The 25450-nt window shown below is 38.0% G+C and overlaps 1 protein-coding gene across 1 annotated transcript in view; it reads right to left on the bottom strand.

Moving 5' to 3' along the window:
* GMDS (GDP-mannose 4,6-dehydratase) overlaps positions 1-25450 on the bottom strand; it is a 702352-nt gene that overhangs the window by 90762 nt on the left and 586140 nt on the right. Inside the window, exon 9 of the mRNA XM_045841727.1 lies at positions 18732-18828. Within this exon, the coding sequence (XP_045697683.1) occupies positions 18732-18828 (97 nt within the window). The remainder of the gene's footprint in view (positions 1-18731; positions 18829-25450) is intronic.

Raw genomic sequence — 25450 nt, 5'->3', positions numbered from 1 at the left:
CTCATCATGGCTAAGACCATAGCAGATATATCCATCAACTTGGTAACGAAAACCAATCAAACTGATTGATTGATCAGGTGCCTAAAACAGCTGGATTAACTGATTTTTTTCTCTGTATATCAGCAGCATTCATTCACTCATTAAGCACTCAATGGCCACTCATGGAATAAACAGGTCATTGTGTTAGATTTGCCAGAATTTTAACACACATCTACACAGACACATCAAAGTAAACCTTGGAAGTTCTGGGATATGGCTCACTTTGAGCTGGGGCTCCTTGAAGATGAGGTTGGAGATACTGAGGCTATTTGCACACAAAATCTTGACTTCTAAATTTCTACATCAATTTAACTTTAATCAGTAAATTATCTTTTGAAGTTGCCAAGTTCAATGTGTAGGTCTGAAGAACATCCTTCCTTGAGGGGCAAAAGATCTACATGTTCTGTTGTGTTGGGGAGGGCGTCGTGCTCTTCCGAAGCAATGATGTGAATTTTCGAAAGGCTTAATTACAGATATGTGAAGGGTGGACTACACATCACTGGGTTATAAAGATAAAAATTGTAATCACTCCAAATGAGCATTTAGAAAATAAAATAGCTAGTAAAAAGGTACTTTTTCTAGGCTAAAACTTGGGGCTAGAGAAGAAAGGGGCTAGACTTCACACTTCAATTTTGATTTTTAGTATTGATGACTGGAAAGGAATGATGATTCCCCATAATTATATAAGAAATGGTGTATTCTGAGCATTTTTTTTCCCTTGGGAGGAATCAGATTTCATCTGACTCTAACCGGTCAATAAAACAAAAAATGTTAGGGATAACTAAGCTATCTGCATCACTCTGACTGCAGACCAAGGGTGCAGCTTCCCACCTGTGGACATGTGGCCTGGCTCAAGGCTGGCTGCCTCAGTGGGCCTATAAAGAGTCGTGAACTCCCAGAGATTGGGCTCAATTTTCTATATGACTATAATGTACCAGGCTTGAGAGACATGGAGTAGGGTGGCCACGCTTAATAAAATATGCCTGTAATTCAGCTTATTGGTAAGAAGTGCGTCTCTGGCCACTTCTCTAAGGACAGGAAACTGGTATATACATGCCAGCTCTGAGTTTTACTTTCAAAATGAAACACAGCAAGCGGAAAATGAATGGAGAAATGCATCTGCTACAGTTTGCACTGAACCCATTGCACACACAGCCTGCAATTGTGGGCTGTGCATCTACAACTTTCACACATTAAATCTAGGTATAATTTTTTATCCATTTTGCTTTTTTCTATCTGTAGTCTATCTGCACCTACGAGATTCCTAGCCACCTATTGTACCCTAGCCCCTACTCTTTAAGTGACTTGGGAATCTTTTGGAAAGCCATCTTTTTAATCAGATTCTGTGCCATATCACCCAAAGTCCCTGTTGGCCACAGGGGTTGAGATGGGTAAAGGAACCATTTATTAATAAATGGAGTAATAAATACCACCCTAAACATTAGGGCTGACATGATGTGCTAGCCAGCAGGTGTCTGTTGGGTGGCTTTGCTGTCACCCACAGAACATGCCCTACAAACCTAGTCTGATCCCTCACCTGAGTGTTTACTAACACTTGATTCAATTCTTCTGTTTATAATTCCATGACTATGACCTACTCTTTAATCCTCTCCAGCATCTAGAAACATACTCTAGGACGGACAGAGAAAACTCTAAGAGATCAGAGATTTGGGGCTTCATAGCATACATAGAGGATGTTGATTAGTTCAGATTAAACCTGATTCCTTGTTTGAGAAGTTTTCCTGGTAATAATCACATCAATGTTATTGATGATTATTGATGATGATGATGATAATGTTATCTTTGATCATAGATCTCAACACATTTCACCACTATTAATTTAACTTCCTTGTACTTTTGTGAATTTTAGCACAATCATCCTTCATTAGAAGACAGGGACACTGAGTGGATGTGTAAAGGTGAAGATGTAGATAGTTAGGTGCACGACTTTCAATCGCTGCAGTCTATCTTCGCTCCTAATTACCAGACTGAAGTGTTCTTCCTTGTGGTTTACTTCAGATGAAGACACTGATATCATTACCAATAGTTTACATAAACAACAATAACTGCAAATACACATTCACACATTTCTGACCTACTATCTACAGTGAGAGTTGTGATGCAGAATGTCATACAGATAGAAGGTGTAGAAGAAATAAGGACTTATCACCAACTCAATGTTTAAAAACAAATACATGCTTTACTTTTAAGTCTGTCATGCAGATCACAAACCATAAGGGTACCACAAATGAAGTTCAGCTGCCTGGAAAAATTTTATGGATAGAGGAAAGAAAAAGGAAACAAGGTTGAGTTATTTAAAAAAAGTGCTATCATGAAAAATGCAGAAAAGGAAAGAAGATCATTTCTAGTAACCAATGAGTTGTTTAGTTTAGATTTCAGTAGAGGTTGGTAGCAGAACAATCAATATTAGGGGTATTTAGCTAGGGGAGGGCTGCAGAGAGCAAGCTGAATCTGAAAGACTGACAAATACACATTGACAATGGGGACAGTGGGGCAGGTGTATAAAGTTTCTGCAGAAGAAAGCTAGAAAGCAATAGAACTATAAACATAAGACTTCATAAACCAAGTCATGGATGTAAGACTGATAAGTCAGGAGAAATGTGACCATTGTGGGTGCTCTAAGTTTACAAGCAACTGACTGTTTTACATTTGCCAGGTAAACCCATGTGACAGGAACTGAAGTGCTAGCCTTTTCATAAATATGTTAGAGAAAACCTTGATGAAAACCATTCCCTTAGCCATGGCTAACCGTATGAGATGAAGTGTCCTGGTATTGCTGATGGACTCCAGTGTATGTTATCTTTCCACTTCCTTCCTGGGATCAGTTGGTGGTTGCTCAGCACCACATGGGATGACTGGGAGCCTCCTACCCACCCACACCAGGATCAGGTGCTCGCTACTGTTTGTTCAGTGTTGCTTCTCTTAGCCATACTGCCTCCCACTCCTCTCTCTCACTGGCTGAAACAGGAGACAATGCATTATGTTAACAGCCATCCACTTTTAGGGGAAGTGGGAGTTGCTGATTCATAAAGAGAATATTTCATATCCATACCTTCCCTGTCCCCACCCTAACACACACACTGCATTTGACAGATGTGCCCTTTGTGTGAAAAGGGCTTCTCATCATCTCAACTTGGGAGCACACAACACAAGGACCGAAAAGGAAAATTAGGAACTGTTTAGATTCACACTCCTCTTTACCTTTTCTATTCATCTGACCCATAGACCCACTGGTATTCTTTCTTCACATCCTCACTGTGAGTTAATATTTTTAGCAACAGAGCCATACTCAGTCAGGGCACTTCTCTTCATCTGAGGAATGTACTATTAAAGAAAACTATATTTTAGATACCCGTTTTAGAAAGTATATCCAAAGCCTATTCCACTGCACTGGAATGAATTTTTCACCAAATTAGGTTCACAAATAGGAAGCTACTGCAAGTCTTACCAGGAAAATCTTTTCTACAGCCTTAACACATTTCAGAAATTAAAAAATATTGTTCTAAATGACTGTCATTTATCTTATACAATCATATGTTCAAATTTTAGTCTGCATTTAACAGAAGAAAAACACTGAAGATTTGAAGTGAGGAAAGGATATGATAAAATGCCACTAATTTTCTAGTAGACTTTGGCTCCAAATATCAGTCATTAGAGTGATTCACTAATCTATACTTTTCATGTTTTATTCACTAAGTTTTGGAGATGGAACAGGAGAGGAACATGTGTGGTGGACAAAGCTAAAGGAACAATGAAATGTCTCTTATGCTATATGATAATCAGCTCTACAAATAGTGTCTTAGAGTACATAAAAGAAAGATGGTGGCTGCCAGTGGGGGCATTTTTTATTAGCAGGTCATAGTTAAAAATATCTCCCTTTGGCAGATGTACTTTCCACAGACAGAAGCAACCTAGGATGTATTTTGCATGTCTGTCTGATGTTATTGTGCAGTTCTTTCAGGATTTCAGACAATGTGAGGTTTCTCCTATGGGGAGAGCACAACACACCAAGTGGCTACCCGGAGGCACCTTGCTCTAGGTCAGGTTGTAATATCTCCATTACCAGTGCTTCCTACAAAGAGGCATCAGGAAATAACTCTGTTGTGTAGAGCTCATTTAAGATGCCTGGAATAGATTAAAAAGGAAGTTGCAGGGAGGGGAGTGGGGCAGGGAAACAATCAGAACTTAAGAAAAAGAGAATTTCAGAAAAGATGAATAAAAGGAGAGAACATCAGCAAAAACAGGAGAAGAAGTGGGCAGAAAATAAAAGAACTAGTAAAAAGGGAATATACAGCAAAAAAATAGATAGGAATATGAATTTTCTTTAAAGGTTCAGTATGGAGATGTGAACTGTAAACTCAATACTCAATTTGCCATAAACCCTCAAATGGAAAGGAAAAGAGGAAAAATATTTTATACCTTTTTTGCTATTTAGAATTTAATTAAGTTTATTACATTGGTTTGAGTAATTTTTTCATACCAGAGATGGATGGAAAGCGTAAGAATGATTCTTTGATGTGTCATACATGTGTTCATTAATTTATCCTCTACTCTGTGTTAGGTCCGATCCAAGGCCATTAGATGTCAGTCCTGTTGGCAGGGCCCCAGGTGGAAACAACACATTGCAATACAGTGGGACAAGTACTTCAAAAGGGCTGAATCTGACTCTGCCTGAGGAAATAGGAGAAGGCTCTCCAGGGCTGACATTTAGGAAGGGCCTTAAGACTAGTAATACATCAGTTTTTTTCAATATGCCCATTAAGATTGGTGGGAAAATATTCATTGTTATGTTATAGTGGAAACACAGAAGGGGAGCTTCAGAGCTTTAAGAAGATTTATAACAGTCTGAGGGCTGGGAGCAAAAAGTATTGAGACTTACATGTTTTAAATTTATACTGTAAGCCAGTAGGACATATCCAAATTGTTGCTATAGTTTCTTTTAAGTTTTAGAATTTCAGTAAGGGGATTTGGCACTCTTTAATCTTCCAAAAATAAAAGTGATACACAAATATTTCTTTTCAACAGGTTTTTGTAGCTTCAGCGTATGTATAGGTCTTTCATTTCCTTTGTTGATTCCTAGGTAAGATTAAATATTTTATTGTCTTATTTTTAGACAGAGGGAAAGGGAGGGAGGAAGAGAGGGAGAGAAACATCAATGTGTGTGCCCACTTGTGTGCCCACCACTGGGGGCCTGGCCCACAACCCAGACATGTGCCCTGACTGGAAATCGAACTAGCGACCCTTTGGTTCGCAAGCTGGTGCTCAATCCACTGAGCTACATCAGCCAGGGTTGATTCCTAGATATCTTATTCTTTTTGTTGCAATCACAAAAGGAATTTTAACAAATTTCTTTTTCTGAAATTTCATTGTTAGTATATAGGAAAGCAGTGGATTTTTGTACATTGATTTTGTATCTCGTAACTTTATTGCACTTGTTTATTGTTCCTAATAGTTTGTGTGTGTGTGTGTGTGTGTGTGTGTGTATGTGTGTGGAACCTTTAGGGTTTTCTATATACAGAATCATGTCATTTGCAAAAAATGATGCTTTTACTTCTTCATTTCCAATTTGGATGCCTTTTATTTCTCTCTCTTGCCTGATGGCTCTGGGTATGACTTCCAGTACTATGCTGAATAAGAGTGGTGAGTAGGTATCCTTGTCTTGTTCCTGATCTTAAAGGAAAAGCTTTCAGTTTTTCATCATTGAGCATGATCTTAGTTGAGTATTTGTCATATATGGTTTTTATTATGTTGATGTACTTTCCTTCTACACTCATTTTATTGAGTGTTTTAATCATAAATGGATGAGGTATTTTCCTTCCTCCTCCTATTTTATTGCATGTTTTTATCACAAATGGATGTTTGTTTTATCTTATAAAATGCTTTTTCTGCCTCTATTGATAAGACCATATGATTTTTATCCTTTGTTTTGTTATTGTGGTGTATTACACTGATGGATTTGCGTATGTTGAACCATCCTTGTGCTCCTGCAATGAACCTCACTTGATTGTGATGTATTACCTTTTTAATGTATTGGTGTATTCAATTTGCTAGTATTTTATTTGGGATTTTTGCATATGTATTCATCAGAGATACTGGCTTGTAGTTTTCTTTTTTGTGTTATCCTTGCCATATTTTAATTTTAATTAATTAATTAATTAATTAATTTTTTATCCTCCACCAAGAACAAGCCTATTTATTTTGGAGAGAGAGAGGGGGAGAGAAATATCAGTGGGTTGTTCTAGGAACAAGCTCACAATGCAGACATGTGCCCTAACCAGTAATTGAACCTGAAACCTTTCAGTGTCCAGGATGATGCTCCAACCAACTAAGCCCCACTGGCCAGAGCCATCCTTGCCATATTTTGGTGTCAGGGTTGTGTTGGCCTCATAAAATGTATGAGGAAGTATTGCTTCATCTCCAATTTTTTGGAAGAGTTTGAGAAAGAGGTATCACTGAGAAGAAGAATATGTTTTTGAAAAGCATATTTAGTTTGATCTTCTTGGAATGACTGTTAAGAACACATGTTGATGAGATAAACAAATCTGTTATGAAAGTAAACTTCTTTATTCCTGACTTTATCTTTTAATCACTAAAACAACTGTGAACTCTTTAAGAGTTCGCCTCAAACACAACATTTATTTAACTTAATAAAGGAGGTGAGGGGACACTTCCAGAATTTGAACCAGTCAGGGGTTAAATGACATGTAACAAAAGACAGGCTGGCAGTCTCAGAAAGAATAGTGTCTACTGGAGCATAAGGGTAACACGTGGCTGCTTTCCAGACTTATGACACCAAGAAAAGAGAAGGTAAAAATAAAGGAAGAAAAAAATACAAAATAAAGGAGGATGAGCAGCTGAATTTCTGCATAGATGGGTTGGGGGTGTGGAGGCAGGGGCAGAGGACTGCTGTCTGGCCAATGGAAGGGCTGGGAAGGAACATCTGTGGTGCTGGGCCTTGTTTCTCATTATTCCCCTGCTGAGCCCTCTCTGCACACTATAGGGTCTCTGCCCTAAGGTTCATTCCCCAGGGCCCCTCCTGCCCCAACCTGAAGTGTCCTCTCTCTTTTAAACCACACATTTTTCTAAAACCCTACTCTGAAGCTCCCATTTTTAGGATGCCTTTCATGTCCCTTTGCCCAGTGTTACTTTAGACTTGATTATGTTTTGTTCTCATTTGTAACTGCCTAAGTGCATGTTAATGGTTATTTTTTGAGTGTGTATATTATGAACTGACAATTAACTAGAGTCCTCCATTTCTTATTTCTCCTCAAAGTGATTAATAATGTGCTTTCCAAACACTGAACCAGCAACTGTTCAAAGTGATTAATTCAGTACTCTCTGCCAATAGAATATCCTGCAGTCCAAGAACTCTCCATCCTTGAGAAGGAGCATAGCTCCGTCAACCCCTTAATTTTACCTATGAAACTCAATTCAGACTTCTGAATGCTATAAGATCATAAATTTGTGCAGGTTTATGCTGCTAGGTTTGTGATAATTGTCATAGCAGCACTAGAAAACCAATATAGATTTTATTTATTTATTTTTAAAATATTTTATTCACTTATTTTTAGAGACAGGGAAAGGAAGGGAGAAGGAGAGGAAGAAAAATGTTGATGTGAGAAACATTAATTGGTTGCCTCTCATATGTGTCCTGGCTGGGGACCAAACCCACAATCCAGGTATGTGCCCTGACCGAGACTCAAACCTATGGCATTTCGGTTTGTGGGATGTCACCCAAGCAACTGAGCCACATTGGTCAGTGCACCAACATAGAGTTTAGATGGGAAAAGTGACACCTAGGCTCTAAGAAACAAGAACAAAGATAGTTTTTTGCATCAAGATTTCTTGAGGGAGGAGTGAAGGGATTTGTTGGTAGTAAATATGAACATGGATCATGGACTAATGTCTTATCCTTGGTGGCTGCTCTCCAGCCTGTTAGGGACACTTAAGTTTTAGGGGGGCAGCCACAGAACTTGCTGGATGCCAGGTCCTGTTATAGCCTCTAGAGACATAGAGTTTAGGCAGAGTGTGAATAGAAGATCAACAATTTATCTTCCCATCTTTCGCCATGATCATCACTTATACCATTGGGTCAAGAAGTACAGTATTTTTTAAAATTATATTTTTTAAATGTATTCTTTATTTGTGCTTTTAGAAAGAGGGTAAGGGAGGGAGAAGGAGAGGGAGAGAAATACTGATGTGAGAGATGAATATCAACTGGTTGCCTTCTGTACGTGCCCCAACTAGTGACTGAACTTGCAACCCAGGCGTGTGCCCTGGCTGGGAATAAAACCTATGACTTATCAGTATGCTGGATGATGCCCAACCATCTGAAAGCCACACCAGCTGGGGAAGTAAAGCCTTTTCTGCATGAAGGTGCATAGGTATAAAACAAAATAAATATTTAAATAAGAGAAAATCTCAGGAGTTGAAGAGCTCAAGTATTCTTTCAGATGTCTCTTGATAACTAATGATTTCACAGAAGTATATAGTGATGATAATTAATGATGATGATAGTAATAAAAATGGTAACATGCAGTGCAAAGAACCTTATATTTATATAAGCCCTTTGATCTTTATGAATTTGAAAATGCTTTGCAACCTGACTTCTAGGACACATCAATACAAAATTGGGTCTTTGCTTACCTCTGAAATTCAGTTTTCAGATGATTGCAATGTAGTAATCATCTGCCAGTTAATGTAAATTCTGGTATTTCCTCTTTAAATCTTTAAGGAACCTTGAAGACCAGGAATAATTATGTAGGGTGGGAGGTACTTTACTCTGGCCCTAGGTCCTGAAATACAAATGCTTAATTTGTAAACTCTGAATTCCTAACCCACTCTTTCAAAATGTGTTTCTGAGACTTACCACCTGGAATTAACTTGCTTAGCTTTGTGACTAGCCTTCATGATCTTCTCTTCCTCTTGCTCCTACCCCAAATGTTCTCTTTTGAGGAGCTCATCTCAGGGCTTCAACTCTCACTGCTTGCACATCTAACCCCCACACCTCACTTCTATCTTCTACACCAGGCCTCCAGCTCCCACTCCTGCTTGATATTGCTACATGGTTATCCCTAAGGCATGTAAATGTAACAGACCTTACTACTTCCCCTGCAAATTAAGTCCTCTCCCTCCATCTCTCATATGGGTTGTGACATCATTATCTGCCTACCACATTTCACTGTTGAGCCTCTATCCCAGGGAGTCACCTTCAGTTCCTGTCTATCTTCCACATAGACCATCTGACTTGATGTCTAATCTTGGGGTCTCCATCTCTGCAATGTCCTGGTATCTTTCACTGTTCTCATTCTACTGTCCTGTTCAGTTAGTTCTTGTTACACCTGCCTGTGACTGTCCCCGTAGCTTCCTAGCTGCTCCCCACCTCATCTGTCTGAGGGTTACTATGGAACAAGGACATTATCTCATCCATCTTTATATTACTCACAGCACTACTAGGATTTATGTCCCCTGTAGGAATACAGTAAACATTATTTATTTTTATTATTAAATTTTATTGATTGTGCTATTACAGTTGTCCTGATTTTTCCCCTTTGCCTCCATCTCCACCAAGCACCCCTCACTCCCTCAGGCAATCTCCCCACCATCGTTCATGTCTATGGATCATGTGCATAAGTTCTTTGGCTACTCCATTTCCTATACTGTACTTTTAGATCCCCATGGCTGTTCTGTAACTATCTATTTGTACTTCTTAGTCACCTCACTTCTTCACTCATTCCCCCATGCCTCCCTCCCATGTGGCAACCATCAAAATGCTCTCTGTCCATGATTCTGTCTCTGTTATTCTTATTTGCTTTGTCTTTTTTTAAGATTCAATTGTTGATCGCTTTGTATTTTTGCCATTAAGTTTTGATCTTTTTCTTAAATAAGTCCCTTTAACATTTCATGTAATAATTGTTTGGTGATGATGAGCTCCTTTAGCTGTATCTTGTCTGGGATGCAGTTTATCTGCCCTTCAATTTAAAATGATAACTTTGCTGAATAGAGCAATCTTGGCTATAGATCCCTGTATTTCATGACTTTGAATATTTGTTGCCAATCCCTTCTAGCCTGCAAAATTTCTTTAGAGAAATCAGGTGACAGTCTTATGGGAACTCCCCTATAGGTCAGTAACTGAATTTCTCTTATTGCTTTTAAGAGTCTCTCTTTATCTTTAACCTTTGGCATTTTAATTATGACGTGTCTTAGAGTGGGTCTCTTTGCATCCATCTTGTTTGGGACACTCTGTGCTTCCTGGACTTACATGTCTATTTCCTTCACCAAATAAGGGGAGTTTTCTTCCACTATTTTGTCAGATAGATTTCCAATTTCTTGCTCTTTCTCTTCTTCTGGCACCCCTATGATGTGAATGTTGCACCTCTTGAAGTTGTCCCAGAGGCTGCTTATGCTGGCCTCATTTTTTTTGGATTCTTTTTTCTTCTTCTTGTTCTGATCGGTTGCTTTTTGTTTCCTTATGCTCCAAACTATTGATTTGATTCTTAGCTTCATCTACTCTACTATTGTTTCCATGTAAATTGTTCTTTATTTCTATTAGTGTATCCTTTGTATCTGATGGATCTTTTTTATGCTGCTGAGGTCTTCTCTAAGTTCCTTGAGCATCCTTATAAACAGTGTTTTGAACTCTGTATCTGATGGATTGCTTATCTCCATTTCATTTAGCTCTTTTTCTGGAGTTTTGATCTGTTCTTTCATTTGGGCCATGTTTCTTTGTCTCCTCATTGTGGCAACCTCCCTGTGTTTGTTTCTTTCTATTATATAGAGCTGCTTTGACTCCATGTCTTGGTAGTGTGGCCTAATATAGTAGGTGTCCTATAGGGTCCAGTGGCACAGCCTCCCCTATAACTTAAGCTGGGTACTTGAGGTACATCTTTTGTGTGGGCTGAGTATATCCTGCTCTTGTAGTTGACTCTTGGTTGCTGTTGGCAGATCAAAGGGAGGTATTTACCCAGGCCAGTCAGCTGCAAGGATTGGCTGTGACCACTAACCCCCAATCTCTGCCCTCTGGGAAGGATCAGCCATGCAGGGATTGGGTGGTGGTGCTTTAGTATGGTCTGTAGCTGTCCACTGGGTGCACTGGCCCTGGTGTTTCACAGGTGGTGCAGGCCAAGGTCAGAACTCACCTGTGTTTTGCTCAGGGCCACTCTGCCTGAGCTATAGAGTAACCTGAGATGGCTGCTACTTGTGCTGGGCTTGGAGATTCCCAGGCAAAGCCAAGCTGTGAATCTAGGCTGGCTGCTGCTAGTGCCAGGCCTGGGACTCACTGAGGCCAGCTGTTGCTTGTTTGGATTTAGGAATTTGTAAGCATGAGCCAAGGCCAGCCATTCATATGTAAAGCAGCTTGGGTAGGTCCATAAGTTGGGTGGGGTAGAGTTTCTGGGGATCTTCAAGGTGGGTGAAACAGTGTTAGCCAGGTTAATGAAGTCATAGATATGGCACCAGTTTGCTAACTCTGTTGGGGGGAGGGTTTAGAAAAAGGCCAATGGCCTCTGGTTGCCTCAATGCCAGACACTTCAGTTCCTCCCTTTATGCCACAGGTACCTTTCAAGCAAGTACTCAGGTGCTTGTGCTCAAAGGGAATGAGTCTGAGTAAGTGAGTCCATGTGTGGGTTTCTCAAGAGGAACTGCTCAGGGTTCTAGCAGTTTCTTCTACTGACTCAATCCCTGCTGGTTGCTAGTTTTTGCAGCCAGAGGTTGTAGAAACTCATCTTCCTGGTACTGGAATCCTGGGCTGGGGAGACTGGTGTGAGGCTGGGACTCCTTGCTCCTGAGATATTCCTCCTGAATTTTTATCTACCACATGTGGGTGTAGGGCCAGCCTGTCCTGTGTCTGTGCTCCTCCTACCAGTATGGATGGATGTGGTTTCTTTAATTTTGTATTTGTCAGACTTCCATTCAACTTGATTTCTGACAGTTCTGAGTGATGGTTGTTTTATATTTTGGTTTTAATTTTGATGTGGTTGGACGAATAGGTTGAGCCATATCTGCTTGTGTTGCCACTTGGCCAGAAATAAACTTTATTTTTGAATTGAATATCTAAGGCCTCAATCATATAAGGATATTTTATTACATATGTACTGATATATTTCTGAGAAGCTGAGGTAAATAAAAATTGTATTTTGAATGTACATGATGAATGTACTCTATAAAGGATTTTTTTAGTAAATCTTAAAAGTTAGAGAATTATTTAGTACCTAGATGGCTGCCCATGTCTTAGCTTAAATATTCTCACACCAGGTTTTCATGATGTATGCATCTGACTTATCTAAGAAACTTATGAATTTATCACAGCATTACAAAATATACCAACTTGATTTTGCTATTAAGCACACTGCTTATTGTTACCAGCAGCTGAATGACAGTAGGTATTTACTGGCAGGCCAAACACATGAAGTGTGACTGTCAAGGAGGCAAATCAGAGCTACTAAGTCAGGAAGTAAGACCATAACTGTAGATATCTACTTGCAGTTTCTGACAAAGTAGTCAACTGAACTCTCCACTTTGCTAGCAGATGTAACAATTAATAAAGAAACCAGTTTGCCATGAGCCAAAATTGTGGGGTGTGAGGCAAGAGGAATCCTGTATGGTAAGATAAAGACAGATAGGAGACCAAAGTTGGTATGCATGGATTAAATTTTAGTAGATCAGAATATTTGCTGACAACAGTGAATAATGTGCTAGGAAAAAAATAAAACTTGGACAGGAATTATTTGTTGGAATAGGTGGAAGAAGAAAACCATAGATAATATTGTTTATGAAATCTCGATGCATAAAGATTTTTGAATGATAGTTATTTTAGAAGGTAAATATAGCTTGATAGAACAGAAAGCATTATTGAGTTGCTTAAAAAATCAATAGCAAATAGTGATTTCTAAAATTCCCAAGTATAGATCTCATTGGCTAGAGAAAATGAAGAGGGAGCAGGTGATCACATCAGTGATGGCTGGGTCTCCTCTAAGTAATTCCATACACTGAGTGACCTACATAAGAGCTAGTTTAGGTAGAAGCTAAGCTCAAGTACTAATTGCTATTCCTAAGGAAAGTAGATACATAGGCTAAAACAAATTTCTAACATTTTGGAATTTATTTTGGAGATGTCAAGAGCTCAACACCGCAATTATAAATGAGCGTAGTCATTTACCTGAAAAGCTTTTTTTTTCTTTTAAGAAAAAAGGTACAGATTTTATAGGAATTCCCTATTCATACAAGGAATAAAACCATCTACATTAAGGATACCAGAAAGTTTTTAGAATAAATACAGAAGATATTTTAAAATAAGAAAATGCATATAGTTTTATTTTATACACTCATAAAGATTTTTGACTGTTTAATGGCATCATGCTAATCTGGATCTAATCATAAGTACCTTCAAGGAAAATCAGAAGGAAGTTGGGGGCATTACAGTCAGGACATAATTCCTATTTCATTAGATATGAAATGCTTGTGGAGGGATAGCAGCCAAGGGAAGAACACAGGCTTGAGGAGGAAGGTTATACACTCCTGGGGGTTTTGTGTGGGATCCTACAAAGTATGGAAAACATACAGTGGAATATTTGAGAATCAACCAAAGAGATTGAAACTTAAGGCTCTTTTGGTTAAGTCCAAGGAAGAAAAAGGGCATAAAAGGCCCATGTGATTAACGAAGGATATAAAGATTACTATGAGGAGCCTAAAAGGGAGGCTCAAAATGTAAAAACAGTGATTTAGAGATATAAAGTATAAAATACAAGTAGTAAGAAGTTCAGAGAATAATTACAAAAGAAGAAACATTCTGATGGGGCATTAGTGACAGCATCCCACAGTTTGGTCTGATAGTTATAAAAACAGAAATGCAAGGATATGAAAATTGGAAGAAGCCTTACAGAACAAGTAGTCCAGCCTCACCTTATACATGCTGGGGAATGCAGAAAGAGCAAATCACTCTGCATCCCTCCTACTCAGGCTCCCAATGGTCACAACAAAGAACAACAATGAGTAGGGCAGAGGGGCAGGATTAGAGTCTTAGAGGTCAGAAGAATCAGGACAGGGAGTCATCAGTAGCTTCTAACAGACCTGGAGAAAATGAAAGGATAGAGTAGAGAGGATCTTATTTCTCGCTACAAGTGGGAAGTGTGAGAATGTGGTGAGATCAGGGAGTAAAAGGGGACAGTTTCAAGACCCTCAGTACACAGAGATACAACTGAGGGAAGCTCTGTTATTTATACAAGTCCTCTGATGACAGATCAGATTCCTGAGGTCTGAAAGTGTTACATAGCATTCTTCTGAACAGGGCTATGAGATAGAACAAGCAATTTTGGGCTACTGAACTTAATAACATAATTTACAGAAAAATATTAGGAAGTTTGCAGAGGGTACAACTTCACAAGTGTATGGTAATTTCATTAGAAACAGATCACATGTTTTTACTGAAGGAAGGTGGACTTCTTTGTTGGACTTCTTTAAAGTTATTGTTTTCTCCATTTTAGATTTTAATTCATGGCTTTTTCTAATATCTATAAAGAATGGGAATAAACAAAGTATCTAAGCAAATATTACAAAAACCAATCAAATTGAGGACATTAGAAATACAATGGCAAGAAAAATGAATGTTAAAGACAAATAATATAACAAGAAAAAATTTAGTTTGCATTATCTACCAGAGTTTAAGTCAAGATATTTTTAATGAAAAATATGATTTCACTTTTAGCCTGTGAATGTGTCCTCCATGCCTTTCCCTAAAATGCTCTGAAGACAAAAAAAAAAGATTTTTATTTGTTTCACTGAAAAGAAATCTTACATTTTTTTAAAAAAGTGAATTCTCCATTTGATGTGGTTAAAAATTTGGCACATTAGCATGAATACTTAATTAACTCAACATCTACAAATTTTCCAAGGTAAACATTCTCATCAAAAAGAAGATACCTTTGTGGTTATTTTAAAGTAAGTGATATGGTCAATATCAATTTTCTTATATTTACATGATGCTTCCATACTACTGATATCTATTTATTCTTCAGAGGCAGATCAGAAAGGATGAAATCAAGATAAAACAAGAATAAAAAATTAAAGTACATATTAATATCTGCTAATAGCTTTGATTGTAACTTGTTACCTACCTTTTATTGGTTAATCTATATGATTCACCAATGGTGCCATTCTACTTTTCAAAAGGTAATAGATTTAAGTAATTGATTTAGACCCTAAATCTACAGTTTATCTGTACAAGGGCATGGGATGTGTCTCTCTTGTTTATACTGTATTCCCTATACTGTATTCTGATTCACTGTATCAGACACAGTGTTTGGTAAATATTTACTGAATGAATGAATAACAATAATAGCATCAATACTGGGTGTTTTAGTGTGCACCAGATACTGTTCTAATAAGCATTTTTTATACCTAATTGTTAATTTCCAACAACTCTGAAAGTTCTATTACCAAACCCATTTTTAAAGACAAGGAAACAGAAGCAATGAGAAGTTAAGTAACTTGCCTAAGCTCACACAGCTAGTAACTGACACTTTGAATTCAGGCCATCTGGCCCTGGAGCCCACAATTCAGCACAACCCTACTTTTCTAAGAATAAATGCACAATGCAATGAATTTATGTGTAAATGTATGTATGTACAGAAAACTACATACAAGACAGGAGTTTTAAGAGGCACAGAACTTAAGTATTGGTAACACCATCACCAAATACTGGAATTCAGGGACAATGTGAAATTTAAAGTCTAATTTTCAGGATTAAGCTCTCCACAGTAGCAAAAACTCCTAAACATTCAAAGGAAACCCAGTGGTTTGTAGGTAAAGAAGCAAAACATGTGACTCCATTCAGTTCTAACTGGATGCTGAGTCCTTAGCTTAGAACGAATACTTTCAAGACTTTCTCATGTTGGTACACAAGCAAGATTTAAGATGTTGTGGTGGCTACATCAATGGGGACAGAAATTATTGGTGTATGTGCAAGTACATTCTCTATGGAATCTCCTGGGGCCTCCTCTGTGTTAGTGCTGGCCTACGCTGAATAAAGGAGCCTTTCTTGAGACTAGTCTAATCTTACTAAAAACAAAACAAAACAAACAAACAAAAAAACATGAAGCTGTACATGCCTTTAGTCTCCCTTTAGGATACTGGTGGTTTTCTGAGAACTTATATGTCCTTATCACGTTTTTCTTTTCAAATTTTTAAAAATATTTTTCTATCAGTCATTTTTGGAACCATTTGATTCTAAGGAGATCTATTCAATAGTTTATGCTTTTGCCTTTGGAGTGCTCTATGTTAGGGAACACACATGATTACAGCTAATCATGATAATAAGATTTTACAGAATCTGAGGAAGGATGAAAAGAAGTCTTGGAACTTGCAAGGTGAACTTAGACACTGAGTGGGGAAGGATATAATTTAGACATGGGTGAATTCCTTGTCTACACTACATTAAGTGCAGACAAACCTCAGAGAAGCTTGGTGCTTCTCAGGATTCATACCCAGTGATTTTCTAGATGTATTGGCAACTCAGGTCTCCACCTGAGTAAAAGCTTATTTACAAGTCAGTGTTCAATTCTGGTCACCTTTCAACTGGAAGAGGACTACTATTGCCCCAGAGGCAAGTCAACAGAAGGATGTAAAGCTGATCCCAGTTTTGTAAAAACTCCTTGTTCTGAGGAATGAGGTTAAAAGTTTAGTCTCGCTATACAAGAAGAGCTTGCCTAATAGAATACTCAGTTGAAGTAGAGTAAACAAAATTAATGTAGCCTAGAAGCTTAGAAAGATGAAATGCAGTTAAACATCCAAACTGAAGTAGTAAAGGGAATCCAGGGTGGGAGCTAGATCAGTGAACACATAAAGCAAGCACAGGAAATAAGACACCACTGGGTTCAAACAGCTTCAGTGTGAATGAAGTTGCAGAACAGGTATGATAATGACATTTGAATGAACAAAAGAAATAGGGAGGGATGTAGCATCAGGACAGGAAAAGGGGTCGATAGGGATGGACTTCAAGAGCTGTCTTGTTAGTCCAAGGGTCCTTTTCCTGTTCAGCAAATTCTTTTGTTCTGTGTTCTTATCAATCCCACACCTTGCCTAAGTGAGAATGACAGACAAGCCATTCTTAATGACTTCCTAGCTTTTGAAACTATTTTGGTGTCAGAGAAAGAGCCATGTTTAAATTGTTATGAGGACTGAGCTTTCTTTTGGCTCAGTAAATTTTCCATTCTGATATGACAATTCTTGTTAGCATAGAAACAACTTTGCCTGTTGTATGATCTGCACAATGTTCCAGAAAAATGACATCTTGTGGCATCTCTTTAGGGACTGCCAGTGTGGCTAGGGGCCCCAGACAGGCGTTCCTTGCTGTGTCAGCAGGACTGTGCTGGTATCTTCCTCCCACAGAGACAGAGCACATCCTCTCCTTGGCACACCCACTTGCCATTAGCACAGGGAACCATTGTTCCCTTGTGTCAAAGAGCCGGCCACACCCTGAGCCAGGACAATGCTTTGACTCTACAGTACTAGTCTCTAAGCACTGTTTTGTTTTCTTTTTTTTTTATTTCCTCCTGTGTGTAAAAGTGCATGAAATGAAGTTTTTTCTTTCATCTGAAACAAGGTATTTTAAAGGGTAGTTACTGATGACATCGCACTTTCAATCTCTCTTCACTGGGATTTTCCCAATCTCTGAAAGGCAGTACAACACAGGGATTTAGTTCAAAACACAGGTAAAACAGATTCGCATGATCCTATTTTCACAGTTAATGTGCATGTCATTAGGTAACCATCAATTTGAATATCTCTCTCTGAAAATGCCACTTTCTATTATCTTAGGTATACTTAACATGTTGAGTTTTATCACCATAGTGAGGGTGGACCACATTAAAGTCACAATACCAAGCTAGAAGTTTTAATAAGTTTAGGAAAGGAGGATGTATGTTCTAACAACCCAAAGGTTATTAATACAGAAACCTCTGTATTTAGAAATGCATCCATCTACCCATCAACCAACATTTATTAAGCACCTATTGTACTTTGTAATAGTAGAAGATATTTTTAAAAAGTTCTTATCCTGAAAGAGCTCACAGTATAGTAAAGGGAAAAACACATGTAAACAAATGAATGTAATAAGTTATAATAGATGTTATAATTACATGTAGCACATAATGTAGATAAAAAGGAAGTAGTAGAAATTTCAGTGGTAGTGGGATATTGTCTAGAAAAGGAATCAAAGCCAATATAGTACTTGAGCTGACTGCTAAAAAATGTATAGGGAAACCATTTACAATTTGCATTTGTGTGTGCATGAGTACATGGGTGCACTGAGGAGGTAGGCAGCCTTCCAGATCTTGAGATCCTACAGGTCATGGAGGGCCTTGTAGGTATCTGGGGTCAGCTGTCAAAGCAGGGGACTAAAACAATGAGATCTGCCATTGGTATGAACCTCCATTTCTGAGATGAACTATTTCCTTGGGTGTGTTTTACCCTTGCTTTCCTTTTTAAAGCAATAGATTTTTGTGGTGAGAATAACATCTCAAATTCAATTCACTGTACTCTGGTTTGGGAAATGCCCACAGAAAGATGCCAGAGAGCTCAATGGAGAGCTTTGAAGGTTGACTTCGGGTATTCAGTGATAGTATTTTCCCAGACAGCTGCCAAATGTGGCCCCACACTGGGCGGCCAGGAATTCTTACCACTTCAGTTGGTCGATAGTATTTAAGATCCACAGTCACGTGAACTTTGCCGGTCTCTTTACATCTGCCCACTTCATTTTCATTTTTTCCTTCCCACCTGTAAAGAAAATACACACTTAATCAGCCTTTAATTGCTTAGAAGCATTTGGCCATGCCCTACCTCAGGATGGCTCAGCTTTTCTCTGCAGGAATATATAAGCTCATTAACCACAGGAACACAGGATGAAGTTCAACCATGTTATTAGGGGAACAGTGACTTTCAAAGTCTTTCCAGACATGTTTAGAAAAGATAGGGCTCCCCAACCTTTCTTTTTAAGAAAATCATGATAGGCTCAGAAGTGATACTTTTTAGAAATGAATAGATTATTCAAAATAAGGATTTGGACAACTTATAGGGAGTTTAAATATTTTGCAATTCTTTACATTATTCTTGATAAAATACATTATTATGCATTAATTTCTTGTCTCCCTCTTATTTTTTTGTAGTTTTATGGATAGTTATAAGTTCAATGTATTCTAGTATGCAATAAGCTTCATATCTTAATTAACCACTCATTTTATCCCTGTATTATATATAAATTCCCTTACTCTACCTAGTCAGCAGTGGGCCTCATTAACAAAAATCAGATGATTAAATCTCCAAAAGGTGCAAAACTAATTGGTTTACTTAAAGAGAGGGTATATTAGCATCTTTCTACCTCTTTTGATTCAGCTATGATGTTATTCCTTCCTTAAACATCTATAGTTGAAAATGGTTAAGGACCCCAATAATGCCCTCTCTAGTCCACAATGCACACTGCACAGGATGAGCTCATGAACTTCAGGACCACCTTTTCACTGGAATTCCATCCTATGTTCTCATTTTTAAAAGAAATAAAGCCAGTGGCTTAATGTTGACATTTGTATTTTCAAAATCTAATAGAACAAACAGAAAATACTATATAATTTAAATTATTTATATAAACAAACCATTTTGGCAATGAAAGAAAAGGTATTACAAAGCAATGTTTGACTTCAATGCTATATAGCTGGAAATGAATCTTTTGACAACAGGATTCTGTGTGTACCCCTTGGATCAGTCATAGTGGGGACTAAAGAAAAGAATGAAGCAATAGACTTCTGGTCAAGTTGGAGGTATAGTTAAACACACTTCGCCTCCTTGTACAACCATAAGAAGAATCACAACTAACAAAACAAAAAACACTCAGAAAATCAAACTGTATGGAAATCTGACAACCAAGTATTTAAAGAAGGCATATTCATCCAGACAGGTAGAAGGGGGAGAGACAAGGAGCCAGGGTAGAGAAGACATGTTGTGGCAGTGGTGAGGTGACAGTGGTGGCTGGTCCCACATTCACATGTGGCAGATAGAAACTGGGAAGAATACTTGGGGAGTAAGTCATTCCAGTCCCAGGCCAGACCATGCAGCCCAGGGTTCCAGCACTGGGAGAATAAAGCCTCTTAACTTCTGGCTTTAAAAACCAGCGAGAGTTGCAGTGGTGGAAGAAACTGCTAGTCTCTCAGGAGAGTCTGTTTAAAGGGTCTGCACAGTCCTGGAATGTACACAAACCCATCCATTCTGGGAACCAACACCAGGGCAACAGTTAGAGGGGTGCCAGTTGCATACAGGAAGTGGGTGATGTGAGTAGAAGTAGTCTGAGTGCCCCGAAAGCCTCCAGCAACCAGGCAGTGGCACTGACCCCTCTCCAACCCTTCCCCCACATACAGAGCCACAAATGGGTGAAGTGGATTGCCCTGCTCTGGTGAATACTAAAGATCTACCCCATACAACTTAATAGGTGCATTAAGACTGGGAGTCAAAGCAGCTCTACCTAATACATAGAAACAAATACAGGGAGGCTGCCAAATTGAGGAGACAAAAAAATATGGCCTAAATGAAAGAACAGAATAAAACCTCAGAAAAAAGTACTAAACAATATGGAGGTGAGTAATTTATCAGATGCACTATTGAAAACATTGGTTATAAGGATGCTCAAGGAACTTAGTGAGGACCTCAACAACATAAAAAAGACCCAGGAAGAAATGAAGGATATACTAATGGAAATAAAGAACAATTTACAGGGAAACAACAGTAGACTGGATGATCCAAGAATCAGAGCAGTGCTATGGAACATAAGGAAACAAAAAATAGAAAAAAATCAAAAGGAGAAAAGAATTAAAAAAAACACAAGGATAATGTAAGGAGCCTCTGGGACCACTTCAAGTGTCCCAACATTTGCATCATAGGGGTGCCAAAAGGAGAAGAGAAAGTAAGAAATTAGAAATCTATTTGAAAAAATAATGAAAGAAAACCTCCCTAATTTGGTGAAGGAAATACACATGCAAGTCCAGGAAGCACAGAGAGTTCCAAACAAGATGGATGCAAACAGGACCACATCAAAATACATCATAAATAAAATGCCACAGGTGAAAGATAAAGAGAGAATCTTAAAAGCAGCAAGAGGAAAGCAATCAGTTACCTACAAAGGAGTTACCATATGACCATCAGCTGATTTCTCAAAGGAAGCTTTGCAGGCAAGAAGGGACAGGCAAGAAGTAATCAAAGTGTTGAAAAGCAAGGACTTACAACCAAGATTGCTCTACCCAGCAAAGCTATCATTTAGAATTGAAGAGCAGATAAAATACTTCCCAGACATAGTGCAGCTATGAGTTCATCATCACCAAGTCCTTATTATATGAAATGTTAAAAGGACTTATTTAAGAAAAAGAAGATCAAAACCATGAACAATAAAATGACAATAAACTCATAACTATCAACCACTGAATCTGAAAAACAAAACAAAAACAAACTAAGCAAACAACTAGAACAGGAACAGAATCATAGATGCGGAGATCATTTAGACTCAGCAGGGGTGTTCAGCCTGTGGTCCACGATGGCTATGAACACATCCCAAAACAAAATCATAGATTTTCTTAAAATATTATGAAATTTTTTTTCATTAGTGTTTGTGTATTTAATGTGTGGACCAAGACAACTCTTCTTTCAGTGTGGCCCAGAGACACCAAAAGTTTGGACACCCCTGAATTTTAGAGGTGGGGTGGGCACATGGGGGAGGGCACATGGGGGGAATAAGGGAAAAGGTACAGAGAATAAGAAGCATAAATAGTAGGTACAAAAGAGGGGGAGGTTAAGAATGGTATAGGAAATGGAGAAGCCAAAGAACTTATATGCACAACCATGTATATGAAATAAGGTGGGGAGGATTGCTGGAGGGAGGGAGAGTACCGGGTGGAAGGTGGTAAAGGGAGAAAAATTGGGACAACTGTAATAGCATAATCAATAAAACATACTTAAAATTAAAAGAACGGATCAATAACTTAGTTACTCAACTATGTGACTCATGGGCTCCATTGAAGGTGAATGTTACATTTTGGTCATCCTTAAATTTTGGACACAGGTTGAGTATTAGAGACATAAACTGGCCTCACAGCTTTATCTCCGAGTAAACATCTAAATATTCTATTCTCAATTCAATTTGATAGCATAGGGATAATATTTCACCATTGGAGGATTATTGAGTTTATAAGAATGCTAAATTTTCCAGTAGATTCAAGGCAAATATGAAAATACTCCATAAGAGAGAAAACTATAGCACAATATGTTGACCAATATATAACTGTACCAGTGACATTTTTTCTAGGGATTTCATATTAATTGACTCAAAAAGTAATGTTTAATAACTTATTTCTTTGGTTTAATTTCTTAATGTTGACTAGACTGATTTGGCAGGGTCAGAAATAAGTTTTTGGAAAATTCACCTGGAAATGGTATGTGGATGTTTTAGAGTGTATAGACTAAAAATGCTGTAAAATGAGAAAACCTAAAGTAATGATGACAGCTGCACATCTCTTATTGATAAAGACCAAATTTGGGCTAATATCCACAGTAAGGAAGAATAATTGGTAAAGTCATAATTTTTAAAATTTACCCATCTAATTCTAAAGTTAATTGTTAAAGTGAATTTTTTTCTTTGGTTAGGCTTTCAGTAAATAAGAGAATATTTGTATCATAAAAGTGTTTTAATTAATTTTGTTTACATTTCATACTCACAGAGAGAAATGAGTTTAACATACACCTTTAGGACAGTACCTCCAATTGGGTGATAAAAAGCCAAAAGGATTTACAAAACTACAGTTCATAATTTTGCTGTTTTCTCAAGTTGTAGCTGTACGTATGTAATCTGTAATGGGTCATGCTGATTTAGGTACACACATACTTACAGCACAATCTTGAGGGTGGCAAACCTGCTTAGATGTCACCAACTTCAGAACTGATGAATCAAATCTATCCATAATTAAATTCTTTTGAAACTACAAATGAACACACATATGTATTAAGTTGCTAAAGTCTTGGGAAAAACTCGGAGAACTTTCCATGACTAGAGAAGGAATTTTCCTCTCTACTACTGAGTCTCTTTGCTATGTAGTCCTACACTAACATTTGAAAAGGAATGAGGCTAACCCAGTGGCGTGTAGACCACAAGCTGGCAAACTATTTCTGTAAAGAGCCAACAGTAAGTATTTTAGGCTTTATAGATCGCATACATATAGCCTCTGTAACATATTCTTTCTCCTTCTGCTTTCTATTCTTCTTCCTTATTCTCTCCTTCATTATCTTTTTTGTTTAAACCACCCCTTACAACTGTGTCCTTAGGGGACAGTAAAAATCAGGCTCTGGTGGGGTTTGGCCTAGAGGCCATAAGGCAAGCCCACCTTGCTTTAAGAGATGAGTTAATGATACAGTCTCACTCGCAACTAAAGGACAGCATTTAATCTCTTTTCACACCAACAGCTTGCATTGTTGGACCAGCCTGAATTTTCCTCTGTACTACTGAGTCTCTTTGCTATGTAGTCATATGTTAACATTTGGAGTTTTAACAGTACCTGAAATAGAAAAAGACTGAGAGAAGGAATCTGCAAGCTGACTTAAGTTAGATGCTACTTAGGCACTTGTGGGTATGAGTTGCCTGCACACAGGCCTTTTTTGTCCTGTTTGAATACTGTCTGCTGGGCTGCCATTTTGCTAAGGCTGTCTACAGTACAAACCATCTCTAAGGGCTTGATATTGCCCCCATGATTAATACAGCTACACTGAATAATCAACTTTAACCAGGAAATGGCTCAAAACAGAAACAAGTTGGCAAAAAACACTCTAATTTGCATTAGATCTACATGAGGGCAGTAAGCAAAAGTTTCAGCCAAGGGCCAAAAACATTCAGTAATAACAATACATGGAATACTTGTATTAACAAGTAGAAAGTAACAGCTAACTTGTCATAACAAGTAATGTTATGACTCAAAGCAGAGCTGCAATATTCATGAAATGACGATACCTTGACAGGGAGTAGAGGATTTAGCCAATTAACAGGAATTGCTAAACGCTAATTTGGATCAACAGCTTACAGAGCAGAAATCCTGTATAATTGATTTTTAAAATAAATTGTTGACTTCTAATAAGCATTAAAAAGAAACAGAAAGCACTGAAAAATAACAGACTTAAGCACAATAATGCATGATGAGATGCTATTAAACTCTCAGGTAGAAATCCCTTTAATGAACAAAAGCAAAGTCAACTGGGTAAGTCAAGTTTAAGAGATGCACCTAAAGCTGGGGAGGGGGCAATGTCCTCCTTGTAGCATCCTGAAAAGTCATAAAAGCTCTTGGGAATTATTTTAAGAAATGCTATTTCATTAGGACACAGGCATAGAAATGGGTGCCAGAGTCTAAAATTTAGCAAATGACATAACTAATCCTGGAAAAATTATTAGGTTCTGGATTAAGATGGTTGTTTGAACACACTTTTGCTTCTTCCTAAGACTCCTTTCAAAAAAGGAGTAAACTCAAAAGGGCCAAAAGAACAGAAAAGAAAAGAGAGAAACAAAATTCTGGAAACTAGAAAGCAGATGGATGAGTGTTAAAGAACTTAGCAGGAGCCTTAGAAAACAGACTCCTAAGCCAAAAGTGATAAAGCCAAGAAAAAACCCAATTTACACTTGTGGAACCCCCCAAATGTGTGGGCTGATTACAACTCTGCTTGGGAAGTAGTATGATGCCCAATCCCCTCTGAAATACCATATCATTTGGCAACTACCTCTCCCTTTCTGGAGAAGAAGGTCCTGGAATTGAAGGTTAGTAGGTCCAATGAAGGAGGAGGTCATTGAACTGAAAATAAGGAAAAAGTATGCATGGCTACATGCTGAGATTCCACAGCCAGCCCTAGGGTGCTGGCTGTCAGGCTTATCTCCTTCCAGGGAGGAGACTGTGGACTCTTCTCTAGGCATCACTAAATGGCCCTGTCAAGTCTTCCTACAGTGACACAATTGGACAGCTATATGTTCTCAGAACTTCCCAGTTAGCTTTGTAAATCCCACTTTTGAACATGAGCAGAAAACCAAGGATCAACAGACTAAGTATTAAACTTATTTGTTGTGATTTCTGTCTTTTATATATGTGAGGAAAACCATTTGCTTATTGTGATTTCTGTCTTTTATATATGTGGTTTTCCTCACATATATAAAAGACAAATCACAACAAAGAAATCAATAAAAACAGCAACTTGAAAAAAAAACAGGAAAGATAATTAAAACAAACATAAACTCACATACACCACTGTTAATATCTTCAGAGACATAAGGAAAATTATCAAAGAAACAAAAGCAAGATATTATATAACAAAGGAAAATTTTTTAAATTAGAAA

This window comes from Phyllostomus hastatus, unplaced genomic scaffold, assembly GCF_019186645.2.
Source record: "Phyllostomus hastatus isolate PE091 unplaced genomic scaffold, TTU_PhHast_1.1 phas_contig_37, whole genome shotgun sequence".
In the NCBI taxonomy this organism is placed as follows: domain Eukaryota; kingdom Metazoa; phylum Chordata; class Mammalia; order Chiroptera; family Phyllostomidae; genus Phyllostomus; species Phyllostomus hastatus.
The sequence above is the reverse complement of the archived record's forward strand: the minus strand, read 5'-3'. Positions and strand labels throughout refer to the sequence as shown.